At 30.5% G+C, this 18,844-nt stretch overlaps 1 protein-coding gene and 3 long non-coding RNA genes across 7 annotated transcripts in view; 2 read left to right on the top strand and 2 right to left on the bottom strand.

Annotated features, from left to right (window-relative positions):
• The first annotated feature begins 95 nt into the window (after positions 1-95).
• On the top strand, positions 96-2,084 carry LOC121115984 (uncharacterized). The gene is made up of 2 exons (XR_005863739.2): positions 96-1,467; positions 1,524-2,084. It is a non-coding gene; the product is annotated as an uncharacterized lncRNA (long non-coding RNA).
• A 769-nt stretch (positions 2,085-2,853) lies between these two features.
• LOC121115983 (uncharacterized) lies at positions 2,854-4,473 on the top strand. The gene is made up of 3 exons (XR_011779850.1): positions 2,854-3,043; positions 3,237-4,157; positions 4,210-4,473. It is a non-coding gene; the product is annotated as an uncharacterized lncRNA (long non-coding RNA).
• LOC121115985 (uncharacterized) lies at positions 4,373-7,878 on the bottom strand. Its single transcript, XR_005863740.2, has 2 exons — positions 7,396-7,878; positions 4,373-7,185 (listed from the first exon to the last, which is right to left on the bottom strand). It is a non-coding gene; the product is annotated as an uncharacterized lncRNA (long non-coding RNA).
• Positions 7,879-8,810: 932 nt separating this feature from the next.
• Positions 8,811-18,844, bottom strand: part of LOC121115979 (uncharacterized) — a 28,403-nt gene continuing 18,369 nt past the window's right edge. For 2 of the 4 annotated variants that reach the window (XM_040710166.2, XM_040710168.2), the window contains exons 8-10: positions 15,239-15,313; positions 10,454-10,574; positions 8,811-10,385 (exon numbers count right to left, since the gene is read on the bottom strand). In XM_040710166.2, coding sequence (XP_040566100.1) covers positions 10,195-10,385; positions 10,454-10,574; positions 15,239-15,313 — 387 coding nt within the window. In that variant the 3' untranslated portion in view covers positions 8,811-10,194. The remainder of the gene's footprint in view (positions 10,386-10,453; positions 10,575-15,238; positions 15,314-18,844) is intronic. The other 2 variants (XM_040710167.2, XM_071887933.1) reach the window with 1 other exon arrangement.

Genomic DNA, 18,844 nt, shown 5'->3' with positions numbered 1-18,844 from the left:
CTGCGTGCTGTTGAAGAACAAGCGATGGAATCCAAGGAAAAGGGAAGAAGAATAGTAAGCTAAGAAGAGAAATAAAAGCTTCATTTTTACGAGAATCCACTTACACAAACAGATGCACAAATGGAGAAAAAGAGGGAAAAAAACCATTAAGTTCACACACCCTCCAAAAATGAATTCAACACGCACGCTCCTATCTACAACACTTTGTTGTTGGAATACTACAATTGTGTATTTAATAAATACTACTACTATTGCTGGGAATTGTGACTCTTGAGTCTTTTAAGTGAACTACTCAATCACTTCAACATGAGTTAAGTCAGTTCACTATTAAGATTCGTTCATTGAGTCAGTTTCTAAGATATCCCCTCTCCAATAAAAATAATTTCTACCATTTTTGGGAATAATTCAAACTGATATTTAAAAAACCTGTATTGAATCAATATAGAAAAATAAACTCTTAAGAAAAAATTACTAAGGAAATTGGAAGCGAGACTTGAAGTGCTCAAGATGTACAATTGTCCATATTTGTCGTAGAGCACGAATTCAATCTTATAAATGGAATATATATTTGGGATAGAAACTATTCAGTAGTGATTTGTACGTTATAGGATCACCTTTTCAATTAGTTAATAAAAGGATATTGTTTATTACCGTTGTAATACCTAGGACTTTTAATAATACCATTAATTAGATGTGTATGACTCGTAAAAAGTAAAGGAATCAGTTCCTTAACATGAGCAAGTCTTCGGGAGTCCTTATTTCTTCCTCAAATCACGAGGCGGATAATTATCTACTTCATTGTCGTCATATGGGATTCAAACAGCAAGTGTATTTGCATATAGTGGTGGAGGATATCCACCTGCTTAGGGAAGGACATTAATGAGAGGAATATAAAAACACAAATCTGATCCCTCATTCATTCGGATGGGCCTTGCTGACCTTAAAATTCATCGAGGAGGGTTATAATAATCTATGTTGCTGGATATATTTCAGGATTATTTGTACAAGAGTTTTCCTAATTTACATACATACTACAACGTAGATATATGATTATATCTACGATATCTTAATAAATGATTGAACACGTTGACGTTTTTGAGGAAGAGTTATCAGCATAAGCGTATGGAGATATATCATATTCTATTCATATATATATATATATATAGCCTTATAAAGTTGTAGGGATTTCCCGGTGGGCCAATGGGATGGCTTCCCTCACCTCAAATGAAAAAGGCCTGTCAATAACTCCCCCTGGGTTATTTTCCTTACCCAATTCAGTCCAAATCTTACTTTAATCCTTTCGCCATTTCTTTAATGTTGATCCCATTATTGACTCGGTATAAGCCTCATATCAATATATTTTATGAGCTTAATGATATAAATTCGATATTTCAACTTTTTCTAATAGTATAGAATTAAAGCTTAAGGAAAAATGTAAAATCTAATGCTGAAGGTTATCAGATTATGGTATTTGTGAGCTCCTTAATTTGAAGTATTTTACTAATATCATTATTACATTCCAGATTCAGTGTGTCTGAAATCTTCGACTAAAATAATGGACACTGTGACTGGTCAATTTAATTGCTTGCTCGAACTTCATATAGTTAGAAATTTACAATGACATAGCTTCATCAATATTTTAAGAAAGTTGGAAGTCGATTCAGAATCCAACTACTTTGAATCTGGATACCTATAATATAAGTATTCTGCTTTCATGGAAGTATTATGAAGATTTAATTACGAAACTACATCTTCATTCAGCGAACCGTGTTTGATATGTTGTCCGAACATATATATTCGGTGCAAAATTCTTCGTCTTTGAAATGAAGGGAACAAATAAGTTTCTTTTTACTATCAACTAATTTTCCATCTAAAAATATTACAAAAAGTTGATGGTAGAGGTTTTTAAAATTTACTTTTAAAAAAATATTTGTAAAATACAGTTTATAAATCATTTTCCAAAAGCAAATATGTTGTTTCCAAGTTCAAAGTCAAATACAAATTCATTAACGTTATTATGTCTCCTAAATTTTGAATGTAGTTATTTTAAATAAATTTAGTTTTTTAAGTACAAGTCGATTCTATACTTGAGTGTAATTATATTTATTACAAAATTAAGAGAAGTATCAAAATATAATTAATAAGCATCTAATTTCGAGGTATGATAGATTTCCATAAATCCAAAATATTCCAAAGTAAGACTAGTTGCAAATTCCCTGTTTAAAAATTCAAACACAACTATTTATTTACTTCATTATTCAATGTATTTATGAAGGACCACAAATAAAAGGTGAGCATCTGAGGTTTTGTTGAATTTTAAAATTTCCGCTCATCCATATATCTAGTAATTCATGGTTATAGTCATTAAGGACAATAAAGGACTCTTATCAAGGAAAGAGTTTACTTAAAGTAGTAATTGAAGCGGAGTTGACTTTAGGAGGATTAAACACAAGAATTTCAATGAAGGAATTGAAGATGAGAGATTTATTTGTTCTTCACTGTATTTTCCATTATATTTTTCTTTGTGTTCTTGTTCAGTTCAATAATATAAGTATAGGATGATTTGATACTAGATACACTAACTATATATATATATAATTGGAGAATACAATAAGCTTTGTAGACTAAACTATCGAGAAAAGAGAGGTGCATTATCTTTACAAATCTAGAATTATCTTCAACTTCTTTTTTTAATCACAAAAAAGACTCACTACTAATATATAAATCAGTAACCATATAAAACATTTATGACAAGTTCCACCTTACAAATATAATTGATATCAATATGATTGAAATTACTGATAAGTAATTTCTGCATTATATACATACATCAGGAACACTTATCTATGAAATAGTTTTCATAGAGTAGGAGACGAAGCAAATTTGACTTAAGGAGAAAAAGACTCAAGAACTTCAATGAAGGAGCAGTGGATGAATGATGAGAACTCTCTCTGTTCCTCACTGGATCTTTCATTCCATTATTCTGTCGTTTTATGGAATTCCATAGTTCTTAAATGTTGAAGGGTATTCGGAAAATTACCAGGTCTAAATTAATAAACCAATTTCAAATAAAAAGACAAAAAAATAAATTAAGTCAATTTTTTTGCATATCTATTTTCTATTAACATTGTATTTTCTATATATTTTCTAAATTAACAGCAAATATAAACATGAGATAATAAAAAGTAGCTTGTAACTAATCAAATTTCCACGATTATCACAATCATTTAAAATAGTTACAATTAAAGAGAACTGGATGGCATGAAACAACTTGTGAAGAAAACCGACGGTGCCATTCTTCAACATTATTGTTTATCCGTGGTAATTCTTGTCCGTTTGATTGAACATATTCCACAATTTGATGGAAAACCTAGGACTACCACTATACCCCTATTTCTACAAGAAGGATTTGACTACTTGTTTGAATGTATATTGTGACGAAAAGGCTACCAAGGCAACAATCAAGATCAATGAAAAAGATGAATTTATTGAACAAATCAACGATCATACACACGCTCCATCGTAAACTGACGCACAAGTGACCATTATGACATCCAATATTAAAAGAATGGCTCAAGAAACAATGGTTACTCCACAGCAAATTCTATCCAAAGAATTAAGAAACGTAAATGATGATGTTCCTGCTAATCTTCCTACAATTGAAACAATTAGAAGAAATATTCGAAAAGTTAGGGAAAGAAATGACCTACCTCCGAACCCATTGAATAGGCAAGATTCTTGATAGATGAAATTGGTTTATTAATATATGTGGAAATTTTCCGGGAATCATGTAGAAGTATACGATGAATCCGTAGAAAATCTGGAGGAATATATGTATTTTAACCATAGAGGCAATAATTCATGAGGTTAGAAGTCACTATCACAACCCTTGACGTGAAGGGGTATTTGCACAATGAAGGATTAAAGGATTCAATTAAAGGAGATGAGATCCACTGATTGAGGCACAAAGAGATGATCTCCTATATACATGAAGCTGAAGAGATGGTCAGAAGAAGTATTGCATAACCAAATTGAAAATATGAATTCTTAGGAACAGAAAAGATGGCTGTATGCAGATCCATATTTCCGAATACTTTGTACGAAATCACTATGAATTAAATTTATTTCTACGCCGTTCTTCTCTCTCCATTTAATAAGTACTAAGTCAGTATTTCAATATAATTAAATATACTTTTATTTTCTGCGTAGATAGTGATTATTCTTCATCTTAGACGTGAAATATGACATCCATCAACTTGAATGATTCCTTGTTGCCACCATAAAGATAAAAAATATAGTGTTTACTTGAAAATTGCCTGGAATTGCATGGAGCCTATAAGTTATAACAACACAATGAAGAAAATTTTCATAATTGATTTTTTTTAATATATTTCTAATATTCTCGTTTGTTCTAGTACATACTAATTTTAATAAAAAAATGTTTTAGAACATTTAAGATAAATGAACATCTAATCAATGAAGTATAATTTATTCTAAAAAATATTATATACTAATTTTATTAAGTCTTTCAACATATTATTGATATTTTTCAAATTATTGATTCTTAAACTGTATAAGATTCGTGAGGACACTACGAATCTTGGTTGCTTCTACAGTCTCAGTTTCTAGCCTTCCAAAGTGATACAGTTTTATACTTGCATAACATCGAGAAATTGCTTTTATAAGGGAAAATACATGATTAGATTATGGAGATGAATCAAATATATGATCAATAAGGTATTGAAAGACCTAATTTTTTACGAAAGCCCATATTTTTCAAAACTGGAATGCTAATTTTAAGAGTCAGGCTGGAATCTCTCGGCAAAGTCCGTTTTGTAGAGTTTAAAAGTCTTACAAACATCTTTTCAGTCTCTAGACAAACTTCAATTACATCCTTAGGATAGGATGGTGCTGTTTGATGGGATTCTCCCCAATCTTATTTTTTTTTTTTAATAAAACATAATCGACCCTGAATTCGTTGTCAAGACACCACAAAGATTCAATTCATTTTTCACTAAAGACTATTTTTTCGAATTTTATCTCTACAAATCTGGCAATGTAACTGATGACCACTCTTTTATAGTCCGAAATTCCTATGCAATAATTAGGATTAGGCACTTTGCTGTAGTCCTGGTCGATCTCCAAGGGACCTTTATCAATTAAGCTATCTTTACGAATAAATTCCATATGGTTGCTATCCATATTTATCTGGCATCTTCCTTTTTTTCCCTGTGAAGATTGAAAGATGGTGTTACCTTGACTTTAGCAATTTCCTCTCGTTCCTACTTTAATCTCATATTGAATAATCAATCTTTTATAAGCAGAGGAAAACATTCTGACTGAAGGATTAATATTATGCCCGTTGGCAGAGTGAATTGCACAGAAGAAAAGTTCCATTTGATCTTGACTGAATTTGTATGTTAGAATATATTTTAGATCATTTGTTTCTATAAGATAATTATATAAGTGTTTAAAAGTCTGAATTGCAATCAATAATCCAACATATCCGGTTTTTGCTTTGTATTGACAACTTTTTTACGACTGCAAGTTTTTAATTCTTTGATATAGTCGTAGCTTGACTCCAAGAGAGGGCCCCAATAATCATAGTTGGATCTTCTTAATGGGGCTTTAGTTGAGCTTCCTGATATATTCTGAGAGTTAAAAATGTCAAATAAGGCGTCAAATATTCTAATCAACTTCACTGTAGCCGTACAGTTCGGAATTTTTTTGTGTTAAAGATCCTTCGAGAGCATGTTCAAAGCATCTGCTACACTTCTCCAAAGTGTTTGACATGCCAAATTTACTTTCATTTTCAATCTTCTCCATTCAATGTGAGCTTTTCACAACTTGGTTCCAGCTCTCAGACCTTCATGTTTATGTAATAAGTACAGTTCATTGATAAATCTCCAACGAATCTCCTCTCCTTTTTATTTTTCATAAAACCAAACGATGCAAATGTATTCCTCACGAACTTCATCCTATGACAAATATCAAATATAACTGCTATCTTGATTTCATGATTGGAAGGATGAGGAAACGTAGTTTCCAAATTATTTGGACAGAGAACAACTCCTAGAGAGTTAAACATAGCAAAGTTGAAAGAGGGCCCATCACATGTTATACTAGGAATGATTATACCCATATCATACACTTTACTCAAAGCCGTACAAACCAAATTTGCCTTTCCTCTCCCACATAATTCATGGATCATAAAGTTTCCCATATGTATTTTCCAATTCCCATGGATGGCAACCACCATCAGTACAAGAACCTCTGTGGCAGGAGGCATTGAATCGTTTGGCACTCCTGTGCCAATATCTACGTATCCATAGTACTTACTGCCATCAAACTCAATCATTTTTTTTTAATTTTCATTTCATCTAGAGTGAGGTTGCAATAGATTTTTTCGCCATTGGCGCTTTCTTGTTACTGAACTCGTATTCTTAATGCTTTAAATAATTCTAGAGTGAAGCTAGGAGAACCATCCATCGATCCATACCAGGTTCTAATGACAGAAAAATGTGGTAATGCCATGTTGAAAGTCCTTCGGACATAATCATAACCCATCTGAGAGAAAAACTATAAAGTCAATGCAAATTGCTTTAATTCCTCTGATTATTTTTTTTCTTGTTGTAATTCCCATCCTTTTATTATGGATCATACGATGAAAGAGAGTTTTTGGAAAATTGGATTTTTTTTTTTGTATTGGTTATCCGCTTTTGAAGCCTTCGTTTGCTTTGACAAATAATTTAATTTTTGAAGCCTTTAAATGTTTTGAAAGAAGTTCATTTTTTTCGGAAAGAATCATAATGTCTCTTTTTGCTCTTTTTGTCTCCTCCCACAAGGATTCCATAGTACAAGGTAGAGCATATGTATGATCAATGACTATATTTACAATTGGCCTTTTTTCAATCATGCCATCAAAATTCCTTTTTATAGTGCTTCCTTCTTTCATAGGTTCTTCACTTTAAGATTCGTCGATGGGACTCTACTTTTTTTAAGTGCATTGGAAAGTTGAAAATTGAGGGCACTGCTCCATCAACAAGCGTGCACTTAACTTTGTGCTTGATGATGTCAGAGTCTTTGAAGTGATTAGAACAGATTCTTGACTATTTGGTTAGTTTCCAATCTTGGCGACGGCAGTTTACAATCCATTGCTTTAGAAGAGCTGGATTTTTAGGATATCTGAAAGTAGATGATTACTTATAATATATAAATGGAATTTTAAATTAACTAACAAGGATGTCAGAACATATGATTTTTTTATAAAGTTATAAAAATACTTAAGGAAAAAAGCTTATTTTCACATTATTGGGGTTGAGTTCACATTTTGCAACGATTTACTAGCAATAAGAATTTATCAAGTTCCAATTATATCCACTATGACCAACTTACCTAATAATTTCTATTGACCTTGCATAATACCAAACTCCTTTTGTAAAAACTAGATGGTTATTTTATTACTAATTATTAATTTATTAAGATTTAAGAATATTATTCGTAATAGAAAGGCTTATGTTGGCATAATAACTGAATGTTTCTGAGCAAAAAGGCGATGATTACATATATTTACATATAACAAATAAATGTGACTGCAACATTGAATATGTTGAATATTATCCGGTTGATAGGATAGAAGTACGTTAGGAAATAGCCCTGGAGAAAATTGCCAGTTAAAAAATTGCCCGTATTTTGTTCAAACTCCATGATGAATAGTATGTTATTATCATCCCGAGTCGAATGGAATACTGGAAAGATTCCATAGGTCTCTTAAGATAGCCTTGGCTGCAAGGATGGACCAGGAGGGCTAGTCGTTGTTTAAGGCGCTACTGTTTGTGCTCATGGAGATTAGGGCATCCATTCCTTCCATCTTTACCGGAGCCTCATTTTCGCCAATGCACCATTTGTTGGGATCAGCTCCTCACTTACAGATGTCGTTGGCCGATTTCTCTGATGCTCCGAAGGACAGGGATCTTTTCATCAAAGTGAAAAATATGAAGTATATTCCGCCGATAATTATTTTTCAACCTTTAAGCCGATTCCAGACTTCTCTAGATACGCTCAAAAAGGCGAGTCATGTATTTATTAAAAACAGGCCGATCAAACCAGCTTTATCTCCTACGTACCTTGGTCCATTCAAGGTATTGTCTAAATCCGACAGGACTTTCAAAATAGACCTGGGTCACCGGTGCGACATTGTATGGGTCGACCGTTTGAAGCCTACTTTTGGTGTTCAGGACATTCTCCCATCTTTCAAAAACTTATTTTAGATCCTCCACCAAGGATTTTATCATTCATTTTAAAAACAACAACTTCATTTTGCGTATTTATTTAAATTAATTAAAAACTTATTATATAGTGTGATTTCTATAATATGTATCTATTGAAATTTTAAGGCATACTTTTATTATTATTTATTTATATTTTAAGAAGGCAAAATAGCTTTTAGGCGAAACGTCCTTAGGAAAAATGGTTTAAGGTGAAAGTACCTAGTGGCTGATTTTAGACCCCCCCCTCATCACCCCTACAACTCAAGTATTGCCTGGTGCAGAATAGTATTTTTTATGTTAAAGAAAAAGGGCCTGTTATAACTGTCCTCTGTGCCCTATGCATTATATTATATCTGCTCAGAAATCGACTTGACTTTAGACTCGGAATTTGAAGACACAAATACAGCTCTACTATGAATAATTACCAATTAAAACCCTATGGTCTAACAGACATTAATAAAAAGCACGCATATGTACCTTCAAAATTGAACACTGCCTATACTTTAGTTTCGTCATGGAAATACAATGATAACAATCAAATAAAATGAAATAAATTATATATTAAACAAAAATATGTATTTTGGTATACAGAATAATATTTGAATAAGTTGAAAGGAGAAGATGAAGGGTACAGGAAGATGAATAAGTACATAATTCATAATAAGTATCTAGCCCCAAAAAATAAAAAAATTTAATTCTCTGACGAGTAGTAGTAGTAATTACATCCAAATTTCTTCCTTTTTTTTGAGTTGATGAAGCAGAGAAACAGCGAAAAAAAATTTATATTATTGACCAAAATTATGTATTAATATCCTTGGATGATAAGAAAATTGGACCTTCCTCTGATTATACTTTTGTAATAACATTGAGGAATAGAGAGCTAATAATAATTAATTAATGTGAATTCCCACATCAGATGGCCGTCACTCGGCTAATATAAGAAAAATCTATTTTAAAATGTTTTGGACATTGTAAAATGACGATAAATCCTCCAACTTAAAAACTTAAGTAAAACAACAATTATACTTTTCAAAATGATGAAGATTTGTCATTGGAAAAATTCGTAATTCTCGCGATTTGGTTTTGTTTTTTTCTAAAAGAATATTTAAGGAGCACGTCATTAATTTTTGTGGTATTTTTTGAAATTTGAACAGAAAATGATAATTATTACTTCAGGCTTGAAGTAGGGATCGACCAATATGGATTTTTTGGGATCAATTATTTGAGGGTTAAAAAACTGATAACAGATTACTCGGACGACTTTTTTCCTTAAAATAAAGTAAGATATAAAAATATCCGTAATAATTGTCAATTTTGTCTAAATATTGATTAATACATATAAGATCATTTTAATCGGCACGACGAAATATTATATTGGTGGATCCCTAGTTTGAAGATATATCGTCAGAATAATATTATTAAAGGTTTTGGGAAATAAATTGTTCATGTATTGAGCTACACAAGGCCGTTTGGTGTGAGTGAATTCAGCGTAATAATAATGCTTAGGGTGGACGTACAATAAAGAAGAATAAGTAAAAGTCAAAAAATTATACGTATAAACAATATTTATTATAGTATTAAAACAACAACGACCCAAAATGTCCACTTTGTGCCGTACAGAGAGAAAGTTTTTAAATCCAGAAGGATCACTCCATATCAGTCAGTCTCTAATCTTTCTCTCTAGACAAGAAAAACAACCAGTTTTTTCATCATACTTGAATGATAATTACATATATTCGCTACATATTTCATCAATTATCATGATCAATAACATTCCTTTGTAACAAAAGGTACGGAGATTGTGCCAATGACCAATGGCACACACACACTCAAACACACAACATTGTATACGGGAATATTACATACATAGGTATGTGATCATGTAATTATTTATGTAGTAGGTAGCAACCCCAGATTATAATTGCTAAAGGAGTTTAAGATGCTCTTCCGTAACAGGGTCTGCAATGGCTTGATCCGATCCTGCGGATTCTGTTAAAAGTCTAAGCATAGAATCATCCAATTTTCCCAAATCCGCCTTAAGAGAATCTTCATTCACGCATTCTAATGCTGTTGTCATTGCAAGGCCGTGAAGATCTTGATCCGTTCCTGCAACATCTATCAAGGAAAAAGAGTAAATAAAGAAGATCAATTGAGGATCATGAATGATCTAAAAAACACCTTACCTGTTAATATTATATTTGGTAACTTTGAGGACATTTGAATGAGGCCAGATGACTGATGGATTTGTTGAGTAACCTTCGAGTCCATGTTGGTTAGTAAATTGACAATTTCATTATTAATTGGCTGCAAAAAGAAAACAAAAAGAGATCATTTCATTTATTTTACCTACATAGATGGGCACTTGATGTTAAGAGTATGTTCATGGTATTCATACTTAATAGAAATAAGTTTAGTTGTTAATTAAAATATTATATTAGCAACACAAAAGGACTGATTGTTAAAAAATTGTACTAAACTTGTGCCGAATCTTAAATGTCTTATTAATCAGTATACCTATGATAATATCATCCATTTTAATAATTTTGTCAACTATAAATTCATTTGGATTTTACTTATTAGCATGGGTTGTCAAATTGAAATTATCCCCTTCATAATAAAATTAGTATTATCTAAAGCATTAAGCCAAGTAGTGCATCCAGCACCGTTAGCCTAAGAAAATAGTATGGTCAATATTTGTCATAATATTTTCGCAAGATGTTGATTTTCTATGATGCCACTCATTTATATATTACATACTCCGTAGTATTAACAAGTTTGAATAAGTAATAATATGCATATAATTTATTTGTGTCTTAAATATTTTATATTTACACTAGTACGAACACGCTATCTCAAAGATAGCCAATGAAAAATACTTAATTTATGTTAAAATTCTAAACTAAAACGATTTACTATAAAGTATAATAGGTAAATTTCTATTGTATACACCATTTTTGGTTGTTTCTGTCCATTGAATGTAAATATAATCAAACCTGCACCCCCTTTTGACACTCTTGAAAATGCAACATATAATTGACCATTTGAAAATACTTATTTCGGTAAATATAAATCAATTTTTCAAATGAATATACACACTAAGATTAACTCGCTCATACTCTTCCTAACTACTCGTTATATACCATATTATTATAAAGCAAATTTGAAACAAATTACTCCAAAATAATGGGTCATTATAGTGTTTGAGGATGCAAAAATAGAACTTATTCAAATTTCTACAAGTTTCAAAGAAACGTTCGCTCTTTTAAATTTCCCATTCCCAAAAATCCTAAAGAAGTCACAAGAAGAAAAAAAATGGTTATCAAATCTTAAATATCTTCCTAATTGGAAACCTGCTGACCATTCTGTATGTGAAAATCATATCAATTTTCAATCCTAATTCCTTCTCCATAATTGTTCAAGCAAAAAGTATATGAATAATGAAGTAAATAAAATTAGAAACAGTACAGTGCTTGACTCATTCACGAGAGAACAGGAAATGATTCCTCAAAATGCTTGAAATAATAATACCCCTAGCTGACAAAACAAGTAAACTTTGACCAAGATATTTTTTTTTGCTAATTATGACATTAGCTTTCGATGCGCTACTTGGCTGAATGTATTAGTATTATCAAAAGAGAAGATGTTTTTTCTCTGTAAAGTAGACTGGCTAGGAATTATTCTTTCCTTTTTTAGGATTTATTTTTTCTTTTCCTCCACTTCTATTTAAAATTTGATCAGTAACATTATTTACATTGTAAATTTTCATTTATACAAATTATACAAATCGGCACAAAATATAATGACGAAAATTGCTTGAGTACCGTGTTTTTATAACATTTTTTACATATATGCAATTTTTTTAATAAAATATTAATTGCCGCTCTTACTCTTAAAAGTATTTTAATCAAAAAGAAATGAAATTGGCTGATTCTAAATGGAGTAATGACTTACTAAAGCTCAAAGGTCTTTTGGAGGGGTGTCAAAATTTGAGGGACTCCCAAACGGGACCCCACACCTTCACAAGTCTAAAATTTTGCACATGTTCTTTCTTTCATGGGATCGACATCCTGAACAAAATTTATCAAAATCGGTTGTGACCATGTCAAAAATTTGCAAAAAGCTTGTACACTTGTCCCTACTGCTGTTGGATGACTTTTTCATTTTATTCACTCAGAAATTACCAATTAAAGTATTATTCCTTAAAGCAGAGTTATTAAAGAAGATTTGCGAAGACTACAGGTTTGAGTACCACCTTGCAACAAAGATCTATCTCAACTAAAAACTTAAGAAGCAATAAAACATCAAATTTTGCAAATTTTGGATATCCTTCAATTAGTTACATCATTACAGTTAATAAGATTTCTGTCTTTTGGGCCAAAATTCAAGCAATAACAGCAAATCAGCAAACATCAAATGACTGTTCTGTTATCACAATTATGGGTTTCCACATCTATTACACATGTAAATGACTTAACTTCTTTAGAATGGGCAATTTATTTATAAAAGGAACAACATTCTTCAAACCAAAATAGTTCCTCCTTTCAAAATGAAGACGATCTGTAATCAAAAATATTTTTTGTTTGAAGGAGATAAAATATCCGCAAAAAGATAAATTTGTAAACATGCTTATAAATGTCATCCTTCCAAAATTTAATTTATGAAGGTAATTACTTAACTCCTACAAATACAAAAGGTTTTAAATCACAAAACTTCTTCCTTTTAAGAAGGATAATTCTTGAGATTTGAAGATTACAATTTGCTAAGTTCTTAGAAATTATAAATTGTCCTACCCGATGGATGCAGTTACTCTATTCTATAGGCTCTGCGCCAAAGAGAAGTTTATATTCCATAATACATATTTGCTTACTTGTTTGTAAAAGTAGCAACTACAAAAAATCGTTATATTCTACTTTTTAGAATAAAATCAATGTTTCTATTTGTCATGTATCGAGTCTTCTATTTTTCTATTATGATAATATTATAATTAGTCCATTAATACATCACAAACATCAGATACAATTTCACTCAGTAGAATGAGAATTAATTATTATCCATATCCCATTTATATGTTTTGTTTTTTAGGAGGGGGGGGGGGTGAATTACTGCTAATGGGGGAGAGAATCTTTTTTGGAAAATAATTTAAAAAATTTGTATCTATTCTCAAAAAAAAAAAAAAAATCCAAATCTATTGTTCTTTACAAAAATTAAATTTTTTGTAAAAAATTTCAAAAATCCATAGCCATTAACAGAAAATTAAGTTTACTATGATTATTATTCACCCCAATCTTTCACCCATATATATAAAAAATATCTAAATATAACAAAAGAAAAAAAATAAATGATTAACAGTTTAATAGAACATAAAATAGCTTTAAACAATAAAAAAGGAGTTCACACTTCCTCGTTGGGATTATTCTGTGGTTGTTCTGGATTTTTTTTTTGGTTTTTTGAAAAAAATCGAAAAATTAAATTAATTTTTAAATTTTGTAATTTTTTTTCTTCAAATATTTAATTTTTTAGTAAAAAGCAAAAATTCCTTAAATGTGGGGGGGGGGGAGCGGCTACATCAGCCCACCCCCTCGGGATTCCTTTGGAAGCTCTCAAACAATGAGACCCCCTCATTACAAACCTACAAATGTGTATTCGGGTATTTGAACACACATTTATAAGTTTTTTACCTCTGCCAACGAAGATTATAAATGTTAACAGTAGGAGCCCATTAAGTTTTTAAAGGTCAAGGTTATTTAAACCTTTAAAAACCTATTTAAAACGTTATTTAAAAAAAAAAAGAAGCAAGATAACGGAAAAAGTTACAAATCGATTTTGGTGAACATTTGTAAGAAGATTATATACACATGTTAACAACCTGAGGCTATTAAATTTTGAGAGGTCAAAATGTTAAAAACGCATAATAACCTTTGAACAAATTGAGATACATCACTCAAATGAATGTTAATTTTAAGGGGAAATATTATAGGTGGAGGTTTGTGTTCTACATAGTGTCCATTCTAACTACAGATGATTTGTTAGAAATTATATCTTGTGAATCTTGTTCTGCAACAGTTTTAAAAGCTTTACTTCAAATGAATCTTCAATATGTACTCAATGTTTCATTAAATAAATTGCATATTAGAGGAAGCTTTTAAATATTATGAAATTATTAATTACAAAATTTACTAGAGAACTTTTCTTTTCTTTTTAAGGTTCTAAAATGGTCAATGGCTCTATTAAAAAAAAAAAAAAATTATTCAAATATTAATTCGTCCACCTCAAAACATTCCTCACGGTGAACTAGGCAGGTGAACATTCTGCCGGTAAAAAAAGACCGGTGAAAAATCCTGTAATCATAGAGTAGTGATGAGGATAAGGGGTGTCTGCATGTGGTGGACTAAAGGGGATGTAGCCCCCCAAATTACGAAATTTTTGCTTTTACTAGATTTTACACGATTTGTAGACGAAAATTTAATATTTGAAATTTTATTCAATTCTTTTTTTTTTTTTTTGTGAACAGCAGTAGTTTTTTGATTCAAAGCCCAAATCCCCCCCCCAAATGTAATATTTGAAAGTTTTTTTTTGAACAACTATCGTTTTTTGAAAATTGTTTCGAAAAAAATCAATTTTTTGTGAATAGCTATGGATTTTTGAAATTTTTTGTGAACAGCTATGGATTTGAAAAAAATCCAAAAACTCGCCCCCCAAAAAAAAAAAAAAGTATATATAAATATATTCCTGAGAACCCCCCTGATGGTACTATTTAGAAATGAAGGGCTAATTGAAATGTGGGTACATATAATTTAATTAATTAATTAATTCGTTATTCAATTTCAAAATGCTAAAAAATATCAACCAAACTAACTACGTACAATAAACATTAAATAAGCATGAAAAACAATAACAATTATTGCAAAAAACGCATAAACAAACAAACATATAACGTAGATGAAGACATATATTTATAGAACACTTACCTCATAGCGAGACGAATGATGCCCTCGAGAGTAATAATTGTGAGAGTATGGAGTGGAGCTATCCCATGAGTCCATCTTAATAATTTTACATACGCAATTTTATTTATTAAATAATATGTATTTATAAAGAAAGTGTAAATAGATCATTAAATTAAAAAAAGAAACAAAAGATTTTAAATTAGAAAATTGAGGATTATGAATTGTAGGTATTTGTTGTGTACAAGTTGCAAAGTTGTACAGGTTGTAATTAGTTTAAATGCTATTCCAGAAACATTTTAAGTAGACTTTCCTACAGACCCACTGTCACGGACTTGAATGCAATTAGAACTAATATTTGATATGAATATATTTAGCTCATGATGTTTAAAATTTCAGGGCTTTATTTGATCTACAGCAAGAGTTATGAACATCTAATATTCAGCCCAGATTTTCTACCTAATATTCACTTAAAACTAAAAACCAGTTCCAATTTTATCAGGCTAAGATTGTGACAATGTGCGTCAAATTTTTATTTGGTTTTATTTTTATTCACTTGTCGAGATGGAGAACCACTCATCAAGTAGTGTTTTGCTAATTTGATATTTTCAAAATTATTTCAACTCAAATAACTCCAGATTGAATAATGCTAGAGTGCTATAATTGGTGCCATCTCATCCCTAGTCCTTCAAAATTAGTGCAGTTGATCTAGATCCGGTAATTGGAACCAACTTTGAAACCGTTTACGGAAGGTCAAAATCTTTCTTTACGAAGTAAAAATGTTATGACCGTTTTTTAATGAAACAATATTGCATTATTAATTAATTGATAATTAAAATCGCTCATATAGTAAATAAATAAGAAGTTTAAGTCAAAGAGCTTACAACTTGTATTCAACATCTGTGTAAATTGAATTAATTAATAGTTACTAAAAAAAATAGGGATTCATTGATGTGTCTATTTAGTATTAGGAAGTACTTATATATATATATATGTTTTCTTTTTTATATATTATAATTATATTTAATTAATGATCCCGTAGAAGTGTTGGGCAGTTATACAAACGAGTATAATATTATTACTTTTTTTGATCCAGTAAACGTAATTATTACTGCTCTTATTAAATTATTAAGAAGCCAAGGATGAAACAAAATACTGATTCATAGAAAATGAAAGAGGAAAAAGAAAAGAGAGGGAAACGAACCCAAATGAAAATTAACAGTAATCAACTCAGCTGCAAGGAGCCAGTGATATATCCTCACAATTTGAAAGATATTTGAGAGGAGAGCTATTTAGTTTTCATGACTTTTTATTAGATTACTACAAGTAGTCGTGAAAGGAATTAAATAAACACAACTCCCAATCCATATACAACAATGATATATAGGTAGGAATTACTCCGATGTCGATCTTCAATTCTACAACGAGTCAAATAAAAGTTTACACTTATACCACCTCTTCGTCTTTCATGAGGACACACACAAATTATTATTTTATACTTAGATGCTTTGCCCTCAAAAATTAAATAATAATAACTGCTCAGATTTCCAACTAGAAAAAACCGCTCTTCCTTTTTAGCAACAGTTTTATACAACTACACATATATTAAGGTGTTTCTTATTTTTCATTTCGTTGAAATGTCCGGTTCGCCGGATCAAAATCCGTTTCTATTGATAAAAAAATACAAGCGGCAAAGTTTCAGGGAAATTGAAAAATATTAAGAGGTAGCTCAACGGCCTCAAAGTTTTGAAAACTGTCGAAATTTTTCAAAAAAAAAAAGAAGTGACTTCTTATTCAAATATTATCAAAATGGTTTATAAAAAAACAACTCTAAACATACATATTACCAACTGTATTATTTTTAATAAAAAAACTAATTGTCATTCTAAAACTCTAACAATTCAACCAAATGAAAATATGTCGTGAAATTTGGATGTTTTGTAGGGGGAAAAAAAATCAAATCATGGTGCACAATACGTTCTATTTGTATAATTTCCTTAGATTTCTTTAAGACTCAGCTAAGTTCATGTAAGTGCCACTAGTCTTTCAAAATATACTCATGACCCCTGATCCGTGATACTTTACTCTTTCATCCTTATCAACACCATTCCTTCTTTATTTTCTCAATATTTTCCTTTTTTCTTCTTTCGATCTATGTCTGAGATAAAAAAGTCAATAATAAAGGTTGGAACGTATAAAATAAAAAGATAAAAAGGCACTATGAAAAAATCTCCAACATACCAGGTGCGAAAATATACACAGCAAAATTACCAGTCACGCTTCTTTGCATCTCTCAACTTTTCTTTTCAAGTTGATAAGTAAAAAAGAGCAGAAAATGAATTGGTAGTCAACCAATGACGTCATTTTGTCTGACTATTGGACAATATTTTTCATTTAATGTTCTATTTACTACCCTCTGAATACTATGTATTCTCTTTTCAGCTGTTTTTGTCAGTTAACTTTTTCTGATTTAATTGGTTTCATAATTTACTTATTTGTGTATTTAAAGGGACCATTTGCCTAAATATAACGTAGCATCCCGAAACTTCACATATATTTTAGCGATTTGTTTCTAGTATTGATGCAGTCTCGACTTGAGTCATCGATTAATGGTAAATCGATGTAAAAATTTGAAAAAATCGAATTGACTTTATATTTTTAAGAAGTGCACTTGATTTTATTAACTAAATTTTGTCAAATGTTTTGAGTGATTTGATAGATTTTTCTCAAGGATTCTGTGACTTTTCTCACAACCAAAACAATCATTTTCCACTCTCTAACCTTTATGAACTACTCTAGAATGATTAACACCTACGACAAAAATAAAATATAAATCTATTTTTTCTTGTAAATAAATTTAACCTATTAATGAAGTCATTTTTCATCAATAAAAGTTAAAGCAACTCGAAAGAATGACACAGTTGAAAAAGATTAGAAATTAATAAATGGAGAGTGGCAATGCTTGGCTACATTATTATTTTTTTCTTTCCTAATTTATCGAGTGAAATCGTTAAGGATCGAGTTGACTCAAGCGCACATAACACTATTATTTTCGTTTTCTTTTTAAAGTGGAGGTTCCGAGTGAAGAAAAAGCTCGTGATGCTTGTTGTTGTTATGCTAAACCATGGATTACAGAGGAGAAAGATGGGAACAATGAAAATATATTTCTGCATGCTATAGTATGTAAATATATGTAAAGAAAAAACTGTGTATACCGATCATAAAAGGAAAAACGGTTAATATGTGCTATCTTTCTTATTTTTTGTTCATTATTTAATAGGTCGTGCAGGTCTCTAAATAAAAAAAACTCCCCTATTTTTGCTGATAATTAATTTAGAAAATGCATAATAAAATAAGTACATATGAATTTGAAATATAAGAATAAAATTTTCCCTTGTCTAATACAAATTTAAATATAGAAGGTTCTTCTCCTTATAGCAGTAATTTATTTTATCTCCCTAAAATCATATAACAGGCAGCTGATTTTAACAATTCATTGATACCATGTGACTCGCTCCCGCCTGCTCCTTGCGCTTTAACAAAAAAAAATATCTCTATTCACAATCTGATTCACTTCCTCTTTTCTATAACTTAATAAATTTAACTGAATGTTTTATTAACGAGTTTAAT

Source organism: Lepeophtheirus salmonis, chromosome 4 (assembly GCF_016086655.4).
Source record: "Lepeophtheirus salmonis chromosome 4, UVic_Lsal_1.4, whole genome shotgun sequence".
Taxonomy (NCBI): domain Eukaryota; kingdom Metazoa; phylum Arthropoda; class Copepoda; order Siphonostomatoida; family Caligidae; genus Lepeophtheirus; species Lepeophtheirus salmonis.
Note: the sequence above shows the minus strand (reverse complement) of the source record. Positions and strands in the feature narration are given on the sequence as shown.